This window comes from Strigops habroptila, chromosome 21 (assembly GCF_004027225.2).
Source record: "Strigops habroptila isolate Jane chromosome 21, bStrHab1.2.pri, whole genome shotgun sequence".
Classification (NCBI taxonomy): Eukaryota; Metazoa; Chordata; class Aves; order Psittaciformes; family Psittacidae; genus Strigops; species Strigops habroptila.
Window position 1 is genome coordinate 1,764,081 of NC_044297.2, and position 16,458 is coordinate 1,780,538.

The 16,458-nt window shown below is 55.4% G+C and overlaps 1 protein-coding gene across 6 annotated transcripts in view; it reads left to right on the plus strand.

Moving 5' to 3' along the window:
- LOC115618370 (hexokinase-2) overlaps positions 1-16,458 on the plus strand; it is a 34,648-nt gene that overhangs the window by 12,887 nt on the left and 5,303 nt on the right. For 3 of the 6 annotated variants that reach the window (XM_030509845.1, XM_030509847.1, XM_030509844.1), the window contains 15 exons: positions 6,853-7,001; positions 7,278-7,397; positions 8,586-8,681; positions 8,807-8,906; positions 9,562-9,745; positions 10,339-10,494; positions 11,058-11,291; positions 11,820-12,124; positions 12,651-12,799; positions 13,526-13,645; positions 13,960-14,055; positions 14,409-14,508; positions 14,644-14,827; positions 15,392-15,547; positions 15,986-16,219. In XM_030509845.1, coding sequence (XP_030365705.1) covers positions 6,853-7,001; positions 7,278-7,397; positions 8,586-8,681; positions 8,807-8,906; positions 9,562-9,745; positions 10,339-10,494; positions 11,058-11,291; positions 11,820-12,124; positions 12,651-12,799; positions 13,526-13,645; positions 13,960-14,055; positions 14,409-14,508; positions 14,644-14,827; positions 15,392-15,547; positions 15,986-16,219 — 2,383 coding nt within the window. Of the gene's footprint in view, positions 1-6,852; positions 7,002-7,277; positions 7,398-8,585; positions 8,682-8,806; positions 8,907-9,561; positions 9,746-10,338; positions 10,495-11,040; positions 11,292-11,819; positions 12,125-12,650; positions 12,831-12,933; positions 13,646-13,959; positions 14,056-14,408; positions 14,509-14,643; positions 14,828-15,391; positions 15,548-15,985; positions 16,220-16,458 lie in introns of those variants that run through there. The other 3 variants (XM_030509848.1, XM_030509849.1, XM_030509850.1) reach the window with 3 other exon arrangements.

The window sequence follows — 16,458 nt, forward strand, 5'->3', positions numbered from 1 at the left end:
AGGGAAAGGAGGGATGGTGGGCAGAGCCCTGGCATGCCCTTCCTGGCAGGACAGCGACAGTCACGGGTCCAGCTCATCAGGTTTCATTAGCAGTGAAGCGGGCAGCAGTGCCAGCTGCTGCCTGAATGCCACCAGGGCCACGGGAGGAGAAGGGGCTCTGCACACTCAGCTCCACACAATACAGCCTTTCTGCCTGCTCCCGGCCAGGCACATCCCAGTTCCAGGCTCCTCTCGACCCAAAACCTGCTTTCCCCAAGCATCTATATGGGAAATCTTCTGTCTCCCTCTTGGTGCTTTGGGAAGGAGCTTTGTGGTGGCCTCTGCAGCATCGCCTCTTGCCCGCTGGCTGGCAATGGGATGTGGATGCACTCAGGACCTGCTGAGTCAGGGGCAGAGCACCCTGAGCAGCCAACACTGCCCCTGGCTCCACATCGGGGCTGGCCCCTGGGAAAGCCCCCAGGCTGGTTGGTCCCATTGGCTGGAGTTACTCCAGTGTTGGCACCTTCACAGGGTTCTGTGCAAAACCTCGGTGGTGGAGACTGCTGGTAGCCAGCAGAAAAGATGGGTAAAGAGAAAGGGTAAAGATGGAAAACCCATCTGCTTTTCCCTTCCCATCCCTAGCTCTTTTCCCACTGCTTTATGTTCATACCTGGCTTCACAAGGTGGGCAGGGGGGGACAGTGGTTGCACTGCCTGGCTCTCTGAGGAGACACAGGCATCATCAAATGGTTTGGTTTGGAAGGAACCTTTAAAGGTCAAACTAGTCCAACCCTGTGCAATAAGCAGGGACACATTCCACTACAGCAGGTTGCTCCAAGCCCCTGTGTCCAACCTGACCTTGAACACTGCCAGGGATGGGGCAGCCACCGCTTCTCATCAACCTGATCCAGTGTCTTACCACCCTCATTTCTTCCTTATATCTTATAGGAAGTCTACATCTCCACTCTTTTAGTTTAAAACCATCATCCCTTGTCCTGTAGCTACAGGCCCTTCCAAAAGCTCTATCCCCATCTTTCTTACAAGTATGGAAGCATCCCTACACCCAGAGCCATAGAATCATAGAGTAGTTATGGTTGGAAAGGACCTTAAGATCTTCTAGTTCCAACCGCCCTGACATGGGCAGCATCCATCCTGCTGCTGCATCCCGCATGCTCAGCCCCTCTGCTGCACGTACTCCCAAAAGCTGGCCCTGGCTCCCTGCCTCGGGATTGAGATTTCCATCTATTTAAATGGTGGAGAATATTTTTAATTACAGGGATAGCCAGAATGCCGCCCCTGGGCATGGGAACTATTGCAGCCAAAGGTGCTGGAGCGTGTGTCACAGCTCTCCAGAGGCAGGAGCAGCTCTCAGCGCTCTGACCCATGCTAGGGAGAAGGTGCAAGCTCTCTCCTTGCCCTCACAAGACAAGCCTCAGCTTCCCTCGCTGTGTTTGCAGCTTTTCCAGTGTCCCAGCTGGCATTTCCCACCCGAATCGAGCTCAGCAGCATGGAAAACATGACGCAAAAGGGATGCTGGGGCAGTCACGGGGCTGCAGCTGCCCAGGGGCTGGAAAGCAGGAGGTTTTCACGCAAGTCCTGGAGAGCCAAGACCTGGGATTCCTGTTTGGCTCCAGCTGGATGCGGGATGCACGCAGCATCAGCATCTCTGCTGTTGGGTTTGGAATGGAGGGGGCTGGAACCGGGCACTTTGAGGCTCCCCAGCACGTTGCTTTGTGAGGAGATGGTGTGACAACAGCATGGGAAGAGCTGAACGCCCAGGGGTGGTTCCTTCCTCCTCCTGCTTCTTTTATGAAGCTTCTGGGCAAAGTCTGCCCTTGGCTGGGCATTTACCCACCCGCTTTGGGCATCAGCAGCTGCTTCCCACCCAAATGATGGGTTATTCCTCTGCTCTGCTCCAGCTTGTGGCCACGCTTCAACACGATGCTACACCAGCTGCACGGGCTCTATGCCTTCCTCCTGCAGAGCATCCCTGCCCTTCCTCCCCTCCTTGCTATAGCAGGAGCTGTCTCTGCTTTCGGATTATGCCTCATCTAATGCGGAGCCGGCAGCTCCCTGGGATCCAGGAGGATGAGAGGAGCTTATAGAGGTACAAGGTCACATCTGCAGGTTGGAGTCAAAACACAGTCCTGGCTCCCGACTGCTCTTCCCCTCCTCGGTGCCACGTGGGTTCGGCTCTTGGTGGCTTCGCTGTTCCTGGTGCAGTGTGATAAGAGGAGAGATTTCAGCTCCTGAAGTGGGATCTCCTGAAAGCAGCTTCTCTTGCTCCAGCACCCGCCAAACCAAGCTGTGCTGTGCTTGTGGTGGGGGAAAACAGACCCCAAATAAGCTTTTCCTTGGAGTGCCGGTGACTCTGAGCAAGGGCTCTCCTTGCTTCCTTCCTGGTTTTCCCAGGCTTTGCCGCTGTCACCGCGGTTCCTCCTCCGTGCTAAAGTTGACACAAGGATCTTCTGCTGCATCCTCTGTTAAGCCCCAGCAGCTGATATCCATGGCCTGCAGTTTTCAGGATGCTGCTGCAGCACTTTGGTGGTTGGATCCCTGGGAATTCCAAGGATGGTTCTTTGCAACACCCTTCCCTTGGGCTGTGGGCTCAGTTCCTGCCCATAAACAGCTGCTTCTGCAAGAAAACATGACCCATGGTCTTGAAAGGCTTTAAAGAAAACACCTTTTTCATGCTCAGAGCCCCTCTCCCGGTGATCTACCACACTTCCCAGCAAGGAACTACATTGGGCATCACTACTGGGTGACTCTTGCTGTGGTCAGTGTGAGCTGCTCTTTGCAGGACCCAATTCTGTCCAAGACAAGCTGCCAGGTTAATCCTGAATCTTTTGTTGCTGCAATCCCATAATTTCATACCCAATTCATCATAAGCCCCTTGCTGCACTATTTCAGTGGAGGTGCTGATGATTGAAGCATTATAGACCCTCTTCTGCTTGAAGCCTCTCAACTTGCTGCAAGGAAGCAATGGGAAACGCTGGGGTCTGTGCCTCCATCTCCTGCATCTCTCAGAGCTGGTCCTGCTCCATTCTCTTCCTCTTATTATTTATTAAGCCAATTTGAGTGAGGATCCTTCCAAAATGAGACTGCAGCCAGTTGGGAGCCCTGAGGTTTGACGTGGTTGCTCTGGACTGACCAACCTCTAAGGTGCTGGAGCATGATCCTGCACATGATGCTCTGGTCCCCTGGCCCTGATTGTATTTAGATATAAGTTCTTCCCTGTGAGGGTGCTGAGGCGCTGGCACAGGGTGCCCAGAGAAGCTGTGGCTGCCCCATCCCTGGCAGTGTTCAAGGCCAGGTTGGACACAGGGGCTTGGAGCAACCTGCTCTAGTGGAAGGTGTCCCTGCCCATGGCAGGGGGCTGGAACTGGGTGAGCTTTAAGGTCCCTTCAACCCAGTCCAAGCTGTGGTTCTATTATAGGGCCAGCAGAGCTCCTCTGCCTGCTTTGCCCCGTGCTTTCTCCCAGGGAACACGGGCACTTCTAAAGGCACTAAACACACCCCCTGGCTGGTTTTCTAAGCGCAAACACACCCTTGAATCCAAGCTCGGTGTTTACCCTCGCTGTTTGGTTTGTAAGCTCAGCATCACGGCCTCCACGTTATCACGTAACGAGGGAGCTCTAATCAGAGACCCAGATGTGGCATCAGCCAGTGGAGCCGATGACAACGACATTGCTTCAACCTGGGAATTTGCCAAGGGAGATTTTGCTGCCTTTTTCCTCCTGCAAAGCCTCATTCCTGGGAATCCATACCTTGACTTCAGCAGTTGCCGCTCAAACCGCTTGTATCTCTCCCGTGGCTGTTGAGCTGCTTCCAAGGGGGATTTTGGGTGTTATTTTGGGTCCTCTGGCAAGGGGCAGTGAGTGGCAGGTCAAAGGAAAGCTGATTTGTGCAGCTCTGTCAGCCATGAGCCGACATACAGGATGTGTAGAGGGTTGGATAACCCCATCCACAGCTCCTTGGCCTTTTTGGGGGGCTATCCCTTGATTCCCTGAGTTATCTCCAAGGAGCCGAGCAGCCTGTGAGCCTCTTGGCTCCAGCATTCTTCACCCTGGTGTATTTATCAGCCCTCCGAGGTATTTTTCATGCTCTGCTAGCAAGCAGAACAGCATCTGTGCCAGCAGCAAAGGGAAGCAGGAGCACAGCTTGACCCATGGTAGGGGCAGAGCATGCCGCCGGTGGTGCCCAGCCAAGCATCACATCCAGCTCTGCCCACCCGTGCCCGAGGCTAAATCCCCTTGGTGGGCTTACCAGAGACATGAGGACAGTGAGGAGCTTCACTGAGGTGTATTTTCAGCCTCTGTGTTAAGAGAGGTGGCCAGGGCATGCCCTGTGGCTGGCAGACAGTCTGCACAGCGAGCTGCCAAACTGGTTTAAGCCTCATCCCTGCAAAGGGTCAACATGGGCTTGTGGCAAGGAGGAGAAATGAAGGTGCAGGGTTGGACTGCCCCAACGCTTGAGCTCTCATGCTTGGGGCACCAGTAGCTCCAGTGCTGTTCTCCAGCTCTGCAAGCGCTGAATCGGACATCTCTTGGCTACCTGCCTTGCTTAGAGCTGTGCTGAGGGTGTTATTGAGGAGGGATGAGCTGCAAAGCTTTGGTGGGGTCCAGGTTTGGAGTGATCCATGGCTCTGGGTGACAGGCTCTTGCAGGGGGTGTGTGTGTTGCCCGATAGATTCAATAAGGTTGGGAAAGACCTTTAAGCTCATCAAATCCAACTGTTATCCCCAGCACTGCCAAGGCCACCACTAACCCATGTCCAGAGATGAAGTGAGGGTCAGCCAGAGCCTGTGTGGGGACATGGGGCTGGTCAATCTCATGGTTTAAGCCTAACCAAAGGGACTGAAGCCAGAGCACGGGGGGATACTGGTACCACTGGGAGCTGGAGCCCAGCCTGCCCTGCATCACCCCTGGGGTGATGTGCTGATCCCGCAGCTCTCCATCTAAGCAGCAAGGCTGTTAACACAGCTCAGGACCTCTGAGCCCCTCTTGTTCCTCATCTTCTCCTTTCCTTGGAGCACCAGAACTGCTTTTAATGGACCTTTTCAGCTGCAGAGAGACTTTCTTCACTGTCCCCTGTTCCCTTGCCCCAGGACAGACGGACACCCCACGGGCCAGGCCGGCTGGAGTCACTGGGGATGCTGCTCTGGTGTCATTGGAATACTAATAAACCACAGGTTTTGTTCCAACCGGAGCCCCTTTGTGAAAGCATCGGCGGGCACAATGCGGCCCCCGGGGGCTGTAATCTGCCCGGGGGAGCCAGCACAGCACATTTAGTGCATTCAGAAATCAAACAGTGCTGATAGAGGGCTTTCCCCCAGCCCTCTCCCCACGCTGCGCCGTGTTTAAAACAGCCAGCTTGGCTCTTTTCCCACATCCTGGGTTTGAAACCCAGCGAGCTGCTTTGGTGCCTGGTGAAACAACAACAAACAGGGAGATGGGCCCAGCCCTTGGGTCTTAGAGGCAGCAGCAGCAGGACCTGGAGCTCCTTTTGGCCAACGCCAAGGAGAAACTGCTTCCTACGTCTGCCCAGGAAGGCAGCAATGAGTCCCCGGAGCTCTGTTGGGGTTTTTTTCCTCCCTGGTTTCCTGCTTGCACCTTTCAACCGTGCCTTGGGCGAGAAGCCACATGCCAGGAGTGCACGGGATTCCTGGGGCAGGGCAGGGAGGTTCTCTCAGGCTGCTGCAGCCAAGCCTGAACATGAGGGTTTTTCCTTAGAACAAATGTGCAACCAAACCCGTGTTTTGGCAGCTGGCTGCCGGGGTTTAATCATGGAATGGTTTGGGTTGGAAGGAACCTTAAAGCTCATCCAGTTCCAACCCCTGCCACAGGCAGGGACACCTTCCACTAGAGCAGGTTGCTCCAAGCCCCTGTGTCCAACCTGGCCTTGAACACTGCCAGGGATGGGGCAGCCACAGCTTCTCTGGGCACCCTGTGCCAGCGCCTCAGCACCCTCACAGGGAACAACTTCTGCCTTATCTCCAACCTGAACTTCCCCTGTTTCAGTTTGAACCCATCACCCCTTGTCCTATCGCTCCAGTCCCTGATGAAGGTCCCTCTCCAGCATCCTTGTAGGCCCCCTTCAGATACTGGAAGGCTGCTCTGAGGTCTCCACGCAGCTTCTCTTCTCCAGGCTGAACAGCCCCAATGTTCTCAGCCTGTCTCCATACGGGAGGTGCTCCAGCCCCTGAGCATCCTCATGGCCTCCTCTGGACTTGCTCCAACAGCTCCATGTCCTTCTGATGTTGAGAGCTGTTTGAACTGCTTGGGCTGGAGATTTAGGAGTTTTCACAAGCATCAGTAGGGTCAGGAACAGTCTCTGCTGCCTCCTTCCTTATGGAGCTTGAGGTTGGAGCTCTTCTTCCTTGGGAACTCTATGCGTTTGGGCACAGGCTTGTCTGAATGGGGCTGGTGGGGTCTGTCCTACCAGCAGACACACTCATAGCTCAGCCTCTGCCTTTGCATGCCCTACCCAGGGCATCAGGATAGGTCTTAAAATGTTGGTGGTGGAGTCACCACCTGCAAGTGTTCACACACCATGTAGACAAGGCCGTCAGTGCCACGGGTTAGTGGTGGCCTTGGCAGTGCTGGGGAACACTTGGACTTGATGATCTTAAAGGTCTTTTCCAACCTGGTTGAGTCTATGGCTCTATGTTGCTTCAATCCCCCATCAACTGTGGGGGTGCCAGGAGTGCAGAGGAAGGGCAGAAGATACAGACACAGCTCTCATTAAACTCCCCCAAAACTAAAACCTTACCCTCATATCTGGAGGTGGCTGGTTGCTCCCTCGCCTGCCCCGGGGCTGTCACTGATGCTGTGAATGGGACCCACCACATTAAATGGTTGTTCTTGTCCCGCAGAGGACGGGGACTTCCTGGCGCTGGATCTTGGTGGCACCAATTTCCGTGTGCTGAGGGTGAAGGTGTCGGACAATGGCCTGCAGAAAGTGGAGATGGAGAATCAGATCTACGCCATCCCCGAGGAGCTCATGCGAGGCAGTGGAGTGCAGGTGGGTTCACCCCTTCTCTTCCATCCCCACTCTCCTGGGCACCCCCCCAAGACCCAGAGCTGTGAAATGGGGCTGGAGCAGGGCTGTGCATCCTATTGCTGCAGCATCCCAGTAAATCCTTACCTTCCTTTGCCTGGAGCTATTAATTCCTAGTGAGGACCACAGAGGTGTGAGGGTGGTGGCAAACCACCGGTCCCAGGATGCAGGCACTGCTCTGGTGCATCATCTCAGTCAGGGTCAATGGGTAAGGGCTCACTCTTTGCCCTTTTATTCCAGCTCTTTGACCACATTGCCGAGTGCTTGGCCAACTTCATGGATAAGCTGAAAATCAAAGACAAGAAACTCCCGCTTGGCTTCACCTTCTCCTTCCCATGTCACCAGACCAAGCTCGATGAGGTGAGTGAAGGTCTCACCTCTTTGTGGCTGGGCCTGGGACGCAGTGGGATGTAGATATCCCACACTAATTTAGCTTCTAATTAGGCTGATTGGGTTCGGGTAGCACACAAGGGCTCTGATGGGAGCAAAGAACATGTGCTGAGGCTCGCGGGGGTGCAGGAGGAGCTGCCTGCCCCCCTCTGCATGGACACCTCTGCAGAGAGCAGCAGCCAGCGCTCAAGGAATGCGGCTCCAGCAGGCAGAGGCAGCCAGGACGTGCCGAGCATCACATTCCCCATGGAGCAGCAGGGAGCCGGTGCCTGTCAGCTCCGCTCAGCGTGCCAGGAGCCGGTGACCGCGCCGCGAGACACAACATCCCACGTGGCCCCGCTCCTGCCTCTGCCGCGCTCGTGCTCTTGGCAGGGGGCTGCAGCGGGGGGGTCGGTGCTTTCCTTGCCCTTATCTCACCCGGCTTCCCGGGATCGGGCAGGAGAGCGGCTCCATGGGAGCGCTGGCAATCCGGCACGTCCTCGGGAGCGCGGGGATGGTGGCGTTTCCTACCACCAGGGATGGGGCAAGTCGTGCTCGAGTGCCCGAGCGATGCAGGAGTAATGAGGAAGGAGGTTAACGCTTTGCTCATGGTGGAAGTGGGGCTCTAAAAATGAAACCATAAAGAAAGAAGCTGGGAGAGGAAACATCTGTCCCTGGTGATTTTGTCCGGCTTCTCCCGCTGCCTCAGTTTCCCCATCTGTAAAGCAAGGAGGGGTTTGCCTCGCTAAGGGCTCCGGGATACAGGATTTCAAATGCAACCAAGACCATTCCCTTCACCCAGGGCTCAGCTTTGCCTTGGGCCGGGTGCCTGCAATGACTCTGCTGAGCGGGTGCCTCCAGGACCTCCATCCCACAGGGATGGGTCAAGGAGCATTCTGTAGTCTTGGGAACAGGTTTTGCTCCAGGGCTCCATAAAACCCAGTCATGGGAATCAGGTTCCATCCTGGTGGCAGGAGCAATGAGCTACTCACAGGCTATTTCACAGCCATAAACCTTATCTGCACAGAGATGCGGAAATCACTGCTGATAGCGCAGCTCGCATGCTGGGAACAGGGAGGGACTCACCTCGGGTGCTGTGTGTTCATCCATCCAAGCCCTTGAGGCACAGCTCTTGGTGGGTCTGTCCTCTGAGCGTTCCTTCTTGCTGTTTCTCCACAGAGCATCCTCGTTACGTGGACGAAGGGATTCAAATGCAGCAGCGTGGAGGGGAAAGACGTGGTGTCGATGCTGCGCAAGTCCATCAAGAAAAGAGGGGTAAGAGTTTGGGCAGGTCTGTCACTCCCGGGGTGGTGGGATGAGGTGCTTGAGGCTTTGCAGCTTGGCTCCATGTGGCAGCAGAGGTGTTTCGGTGACACTATCTCTTCTCTCCACCACCTCAGGACTTTGACATTGACATCGTGGCCGTGGTGAATGACACCGTGGGGACCATGATGACTTGTGGCTATGATGATCATAACTGTGAAGTTGGCCTCATTGTTGGTGAGCAAAGGGGGAGAATTGGGGCCCATCTTTCTATGAACTGCAGAAGGAGATGATGTTTCTTGCAGGTTTCAGGGTCTTCTGTGGGAAAAGGAAAGGGGAGAGTGATAAAAACCAGCATTGCCCAGTGTTTGTTTCCTTCCATCTTCGCTTTTAATGGTGCATTTGGCTGGATGGAGCAGCTCTGCTCTGGAGCCAGGCTGAGAGAGCTGGGCTGGGGCAGCCTGGAGAAGAGAAGGCTCCTGAAGGGGAGACCTTAGAGCAGCTCCAGTGCCTAAAGGGGCTACAAGAAGCCTGGAGAGGGGCTTTGGACAAGGGATGTAGGGACAGGCCAAGGGGAATGGCTTTAACCTGCCAGAGGGGAGATGGAGATGAGCTGTGAGGCAGAAGTTGTTCCCTGTGAGGGTGCTGAGGCGCTGGCACAGGGTGCCCAGAGAAGCTGTGGCTGCCCCATCCCTGGCAGTGTTCAAGGCCAGGTTGGACACAGGGGCTTGGAGCAACCTGCTCTAGTGGAAGGTGTCCCTGTCCATGGCAGGGGGTTGGAGCTGGATGAGCTTTAAGGTCCCTTCAACCCAAACCAGGCTGGGATTCTGTGACTATGGGGAATAAGGGAAAGGCAGCATCCTCTCTCACTGCATCCCTGTGCTCGGTTCAGGTACCGGTACCAACGCCTGTTACATGGAGGAGATGAGGCACATTGACCTGGTGGAAGGGGACGAAGGCCGGATGTGCATCAACATGGAGTGGGGAGCGTTTGGGGACGATGGTGTGCTCAACGACATCCGCACCGAGTTCGACCACGAGATCGACATGGGCTCGCTCAACCCCGGCAAACAACTGTGAGCAGCTCCTTGGCTTCAGCTCGGGGTTTGCTCTGCATCCTCCATCCTCCCGCCGCGCTGCCGTCAGTGGCACACAGAGGTTGTCCTAGCTAACTAGGTCACCGCGTCCCGCGCCGTGCCAGCTGCACCAATGCAAATAGGGGCTGTGCCACGCACTTGGGTTGGTTCGCCCAACCGAACCACTCAACACGTGCTTCCCTCGTGAGCCTCTCAGCTGAATATGTTCATTTCTGTCCCTTTCCCCGGCCAAAGAAGTGATCTGCCAGGCACGGCAAACACCACCACCTAATGTCCGCGTCCAAGTCCTACAGACCTCCCATTCTCCTGATGGATTCTGGCAGCATGGGTGGGATTTGGGGTGGAATATCTCTGCAAACTGACAGACCCCCTTCAGGTAGTCATAAGTTCTCCTTGCAGAATGATGGTCATGTCAACATGGCTTTATCTTCTCAGGGATGGGATAAAGTACTCGGGAAAGACATTACCTAGACAGCATTTGGGCCTGGAAGGCTGGCAAGTGGTTTTAACTGTGGCCACCTTATGGCACACACAGGCAAGCAAACACAGTCTTGGTCTTCCCCCGTTGACAGGTTTGAGAAGATGATCAGTGGGATGTACATGGGAGAGCTGGTCAGGCTCATCCTGGTGAAGATGGCCAAGGAAGGGCTTTTGTTTGGAGGAAGGCTCACACCAGATCTGCTCACTACCGGTCACTTTGAGACCAGATATGTCTCTGCTATTGAGAAGTAAGTAGGATCCAGATGGCTTCCTGGGATCCCAGCCCATCTCCCAGCATCTGTGCTGAGGGAATCATAGAATCACAGACTGGTTTGGGTTGGAAAGGACCTTAAGATCATCCAGTTCCAACGCCCCCTAGATGCCTCACACTAGACCGTGTCACCCAACGCCCCATCCAACCTGGCCTTGAACATTGCCAGGGATGGAGCATTCACAACTTAATTGGACAACCTGTGCCAGTGCCTCACTATCCTCACAGTAAAGAACTTCTTCCTTATCTCCAACCTGAACTTCCCCTGTTTCAGTTTGAACCCATCACCCCTTGTCCTATCGCTCCAGTCCCTGATGAAGGTCCCTCTCCAGCATCCTTGTAGCCCCCTTCAGACACTGGAAGCTGCTCTGAGGCCTCCACGCAGCTTCTCTTCTCCAGACTGAACAGCCCCAATGTTCTCAGCCTGTCTTTGTAAATACAGCACCCACCACCGGGTTATCCACTGGGCAAACCAGGACACTTGAGAAGGCAAAGGTTGGATTTCCAGGCGTGAATCCATGTTTGTCCTTCACTGCGCAGGGAGAAGGAAGGGCTGCAGAAAGCCCACGAGATCCTCACCAAGCTGGGCCTGGAGCCGTCCCACGAGGACTGCGTGGCCACCCACCGCATCTGCCAGATCGTGTCCACGCGCTCGGCCAACCTGTGCGGGGCCACGCTGGCGGCCGTGCTGCGGCGCATCAAGGACAACAAGGGCGTGGAGCGGCTGCGGTCCACGGTCGGCGTGGATGGCTCCGTCTACAAGAAGCATCCTCAGTGAGTCTGTGAGGGGCTGGCGGGGAGGGGGGTGAGAGAACCATAGAACCAACCGGGTTGGAAAAGAGCTTTAAGCTCATCAAGCCCAACCGTTCCCCAGCAGTGCCAAGGCCACCACTAACCCATGGCACTGAGGCCTCGGCTACACGGGGTGTGAACACTTGCAGGGACGGTGACTCCAGCCCTGCCCTGGGCAGCCTGTTCCAATGCCTGAGCACCCTCTGGGGAAGGAATTGTTCCTCAGCTCCATCTAAACCTCCCCTGGTGCAGCTTGAGGCCGTTTCCTCTTGTCCCATCCCTTGTTCCTTGAGAGAAGAGGCTGTCCTACCTCACTACAACCTCCTTTCAGGTAGTTGTAGAGAGCAATGTGTCCCTCCCAAATCTAGTCCTGCCAGCAGTGGATAAAGCTTGGCACAAGCAGAGCATCTCCAATATTCCCATGGGCACCTCTGGATGCCAAAGGAGCCCCAGTCAATTACAACCCCAAAGGGTCAGGTTGTAATTCAGGTCCTCTCTCCTCCTCCACAGCTTTGCCCGGCGCCTCCATAAGACAGTGAGGAAGCTGCTGCCAGACTGTGAGATCCGCTTCGTGAGGTCGGAGGATGGAAGTGGCAAAGGGGCCGCCATGGTGACGGCCGTGGCCTACAGACTGGCCGCCCAGCACAAGGCACGGCAGAAGATCCTGGAGGCGCTCAAGCTGAGCTACGAGCAGCTCCTGGAGGTGAAGCAGAGGATGAGGATAGAGATGGAGAAGGGGCTGGGCAAGGAGACACACGCAGAGGCGGCGGTGAAGATGCTGCCCACCTACGTGTGCTCGACCCCAGATGGCACAGGTAATAATACCACATGTATTATAAACCCATCTATGTCCTGCATAGGGCAAAGGGGTGGCATTGCTGCTCCCAACACCTGATCCATGTCGGGAAGGGCTGGGACCTTTGCCATGGCCAGTTTCCTCTATAGTAGGAATGGCACAAAGCTTTTTAGCCTCCAGTATGATACTGAGAGAAGCAGCTGAGCCTCAGGACGTTCTGCACTTGCCTTAACACAAAGCCTGGCTTTCACTGTGGTTTCACCACCACCGCAGGTTTCTCACCACCATTGTCCTGGATTGTGCTCCCTGTTCCGTCAGTGGCTTGGGTGTGCTGCTGCCTCTTGGCTTGGAGCCCTGGGATCTGCCTGGGTCTGGAGCAAACCTCTCCATCACCTTCCTACCTGCACCTGATGTTCTCCATTCCCAGCCATGTCGTGGTTTCTGATCCTTTCCCAGGAATAGGGCAGATTCGGATCAGCTTTAGGCAATGTTCAGGATGCTCGTTGTCGGGATCTCTCTCCTAATAGTTCTCTCTTGGGTTTCAGAGAAAGGAGATTTCCTTGCCCTGGACCTGGGAGGTACCAACTTCCGAGTGCTGCTGGTGCGCGTGAGGAACGGGATGAGGCGCGGCGTTGAGATGCACAACAAGATCTACTCCATCCCGGTGGAGATCATGCAGGGGACGGGAGAGGAGGTGAGGATGGACAGTTGGAGGTGGAAAACTGGTGCATCTTCCCTGCGGTGGCAGCAAGGAGGGACAGGCAGCGGTGCTGGCTGACCACAGGAGCTGGTCCTGCCTTGCTCTGCTTTCCAGGATGCAGAAATCAGGATGGAGAAGGCTGGTGCTCTCCTGCCTTTAGAGCAGTGAGTTCTGCCCAAGGCTCTGCAGTTTGAGATGTGATTTAGGGAGCCTGAAACTGGTTTATAGGTTAGAAGTCGTGTTATTCCCAGACATCACTGAACCTTCCCAAATCCCACACACTCCACAAGAGCAGATAAGCATTGTCCCCTTTTCCCAGATGGAGAATCCACAACACAAGCACTAGGAGATGTCTCCAGAGTCTTATTTGCAGATGGAAGGAGTTTTGCAAACCACTGCAGGCAGTGCTTGGGGACTGGGAGTATCTCTAGCAAATGGGGACACTTTGCAGAGGGACTGGATTCCAATGTTGCCCCTGGGAAGCTGGTCTCCTCCATCCCTCCTGGGTGCAGGATGGGACCTGCAGGGTGGAGGTATCACAGAGATGGGGAAGGGGATGAAAAGGAGCTGGTTTGGGCTTGCTCACCTCACACAGCAGCATCCTGGTCTGTTCAAAGCCCTGTTGGGAATGGGTCAACACCTCCAGTAGGTCAGGCAGGCTGCATCCCGCTGAGTTTCTTGCTGTGATGGTAACTTCTCCTTTTGGCTCTGCACTCCCAGCTCTTTGACCACATTGTCCACTGCATCTCCGACTTCCTGGAATACATGGGAATGAAGGGCGTATCGCTCCCGCTTGGATTCACATTCTCCTTCCCTTGCCAGCAGACCAACCTGGATGAGGTAACCCCAACCTACCTGGTAGAATACCCAGGTCTGGCTGAAAAGCCAAAGCAGATGGAAACTCATGTGCCAACATCAATGTGGCAGGTCAGATAGAGACCCAGGAGAGAGGGAAGCAGGAGCTCGGGGCTACTGGTGCTTCTGAAAGGTCCCCTTGTTGCATCAAAGCAAATGTAGATCCTTTGAGCTTTAGGGACAAGCCAGTTAAGTGGATCTGAGGATCTGATCTCAGCGCTCACTGATTGCTGCGGGCACGGGGTTGCTGTTCCCATCAACCGGGGTGATTTATTTACCACGGGGCATTTCCACCGCAGGGAATTCTCCTCAAGTGGACAAAGGGTTTCAAGGCGACCGGCTGTGAAGGAGAAGACGTGGTGAACCTGCTGAAGGAGGCGATTCACAGGAGGGAGGTGAGTGTCCACGGCGCTGCGAGGAGGCTGCTGCTCGCTCCCACACCCCGGCGATGTCTTTGGCATCTTTAATTGGCCTGTAAAGCAAATTAATGGGCTGAGCACGGGCCTAATGAGTGTCTGAGCTTTAACAGACACCCTTAGTCATCACTAGAGCTTGGATTTCCAGACCCCGGAGCTAAGAGGTGGCTCCTGGCCAGGGCTGGAGCAGACTTGTCTCTCTGTGACTCAGGGAGACACCAAAGCTCATTTCCTTTGTGCAGACCACCCAAAGCTCATGCCCTGGGGGCTGTTTCTGGCAGAACAAGCTGCATCCTCCAGGAATAACCCCACTCAATCCCATCCCTCTGCAGGAATTTGACCTGGACGTGGTCGCGGTGGTAAACGACACCGTTGGCACCATGATGACCTGTGGATATGAAGATCCGTATTGTGAAGTTGGGCTGATAGTTGGTGAGGAACGAAATGTTCTTATGGGGTTCCTTTGCCTGTGGTCCCAAACTTGCTCCCATGGGGTGTTCCTGGCTGCGGGAAGTATCTGAGGGCTTTTACCTTGTTTCATTGAAAGCTGCTGCTCTCTCTCTGCAGGCACAGGCAGCAACGCCTGTTACATGGAGGAGATGAGGAACGTGGAGCTGGTGGAAGGGGAGGAGGGCAGGATGTGCATCAACATGGAATGGGGAGCGTTCGGTGACAACGGGTGCTTGGATGACTTCCGGACGGAGTTCGACCTGGCGGTGGATGAGCTGTCTCTCAACCCTGGGAAGCAAAGGTACGGGGTGGCTTTGGGGGGGCTGGGTGTCCAGGAAGAGGATGTTCCTCTTGGTGGAGCATCAGGGGATGGTGAGCAGGGCAGAGTCTGGCTTTACGACGCACCGTTGTGTCCCTTGCCCATGGTGGGACCATGCTGCTGGATTTGCTCCATGGTGTCCGGCTATGGGGTTATATCAAAGGCATCTGGCAGGGCTGGGGTGATGATCCAGACCCAGTGCCCCTTCTTGTCCTGATCATAGAATCAACCAGGTTGGAAAAGAGCTTTAAGCTCATCAAGTCCAACCGTTCCCCAGCACTGCCAAGGCCACCACTAACCCATGGCACTGAGGCCTCGGCTACACGGTTCCTTGGGAGCAGAGAGCAGCCCCCTCCTGGCTCCATCCTCCTGTCAGGCAGTTGCACAGAGCGATAAGGTCCCCCCTGAGCCTTCTCTTCTCCAGACTGAACCCCCCCAGGTCCCTCAGCCGTTCCTCATCACACTTGTGCTCCAGGCCCTGCACCAGCTCCGGTGCCCTTCTCTGGCCCCACTTTCTGATGCCCAGCCTTGCCTTCTCCTCCCCAGGTTTGAGAAGATGATCAGTGGGATGTACCTGGGGGAGATCGTCCGGAACATCCTGATTGATTTCACCAAGCGAGGGCTGCTCTTCCGGGGACGGATCTCAGAGAGGCTCAAGACCAGAGGGATCTTTGAGACCAAGTTCCTGTCCCAGATCGAAAGGTGAGGACCAACAGGCAGTGTGAGCACCAGCCTTGGGCTTCCAGCTGCACATCAGAGATGTAGTTTGGGGAAAGCACTCCCAGGGCTTGCAGCACAAGTCCCCAGCACTCAGTCTGGAGCCAGGATGACAGAGGGTGGTGCAACACAGCAGCAAAACCCACGTGGTTCTGACAGCACCGGTGTTGAGAGACAAGGAAATGTCTGGGGTTGACTACACAGAGGCCTCTTTATCCTCTGCCCTGGACAGAGGGCTTTGTCCTGAGATAGTTTCATAGATTAGGATGTGACATCAGATCCACATCCAGCTCTGAAAGCCAAGTTAAAGGGGAGCTGTAGAGCCCCTCCAGAGTCGCACAAGATGTAGGTAAGAGGAGAGGAAGCCACGCATCCACATTGCTCCATCTCCTCACGCTGCCCATCCCCTTGTTCCCCCCACAGCGACTGCTTAGCCCTGCTCCAGGTCCGCTCCATCCTCCAGCACCTGGGCCTGGAGACCACGTGCGATGACAGCATCATCGTGAAGGAGGTGTGCACGGTGGTGGCGCGGCGCGCGGCGCAGCTCTGCGGCGCCGGCATGGCCGCTGTGGTGGACAAGATCCGCGAGAACCGCGGCCTCGACTTCCTCAAGATCACGGTCGGTGTGGACGGGACCCTCTACAAGCTGCACCCACAGTGAGTTGCTCAATAGAGTCTTCCAAGGGCGCTTAACGCTGGTGTATGTGCTCGGCTTGATGGGTGCTAAGTAGGAGGTGGTATGGAAGGGTTCATGGGGTTGTTGGAGAAGGGAGGAGCGTTTGAAGGTCCCAAGGGATGGCCTAAACTCTGTCGAGGCACAGCAAGAACCATCTGCTCCCTAAAGGATGGGGTGCCCAGACGGATAATACGGCACCAGGCAGGACCCAACCCCAACA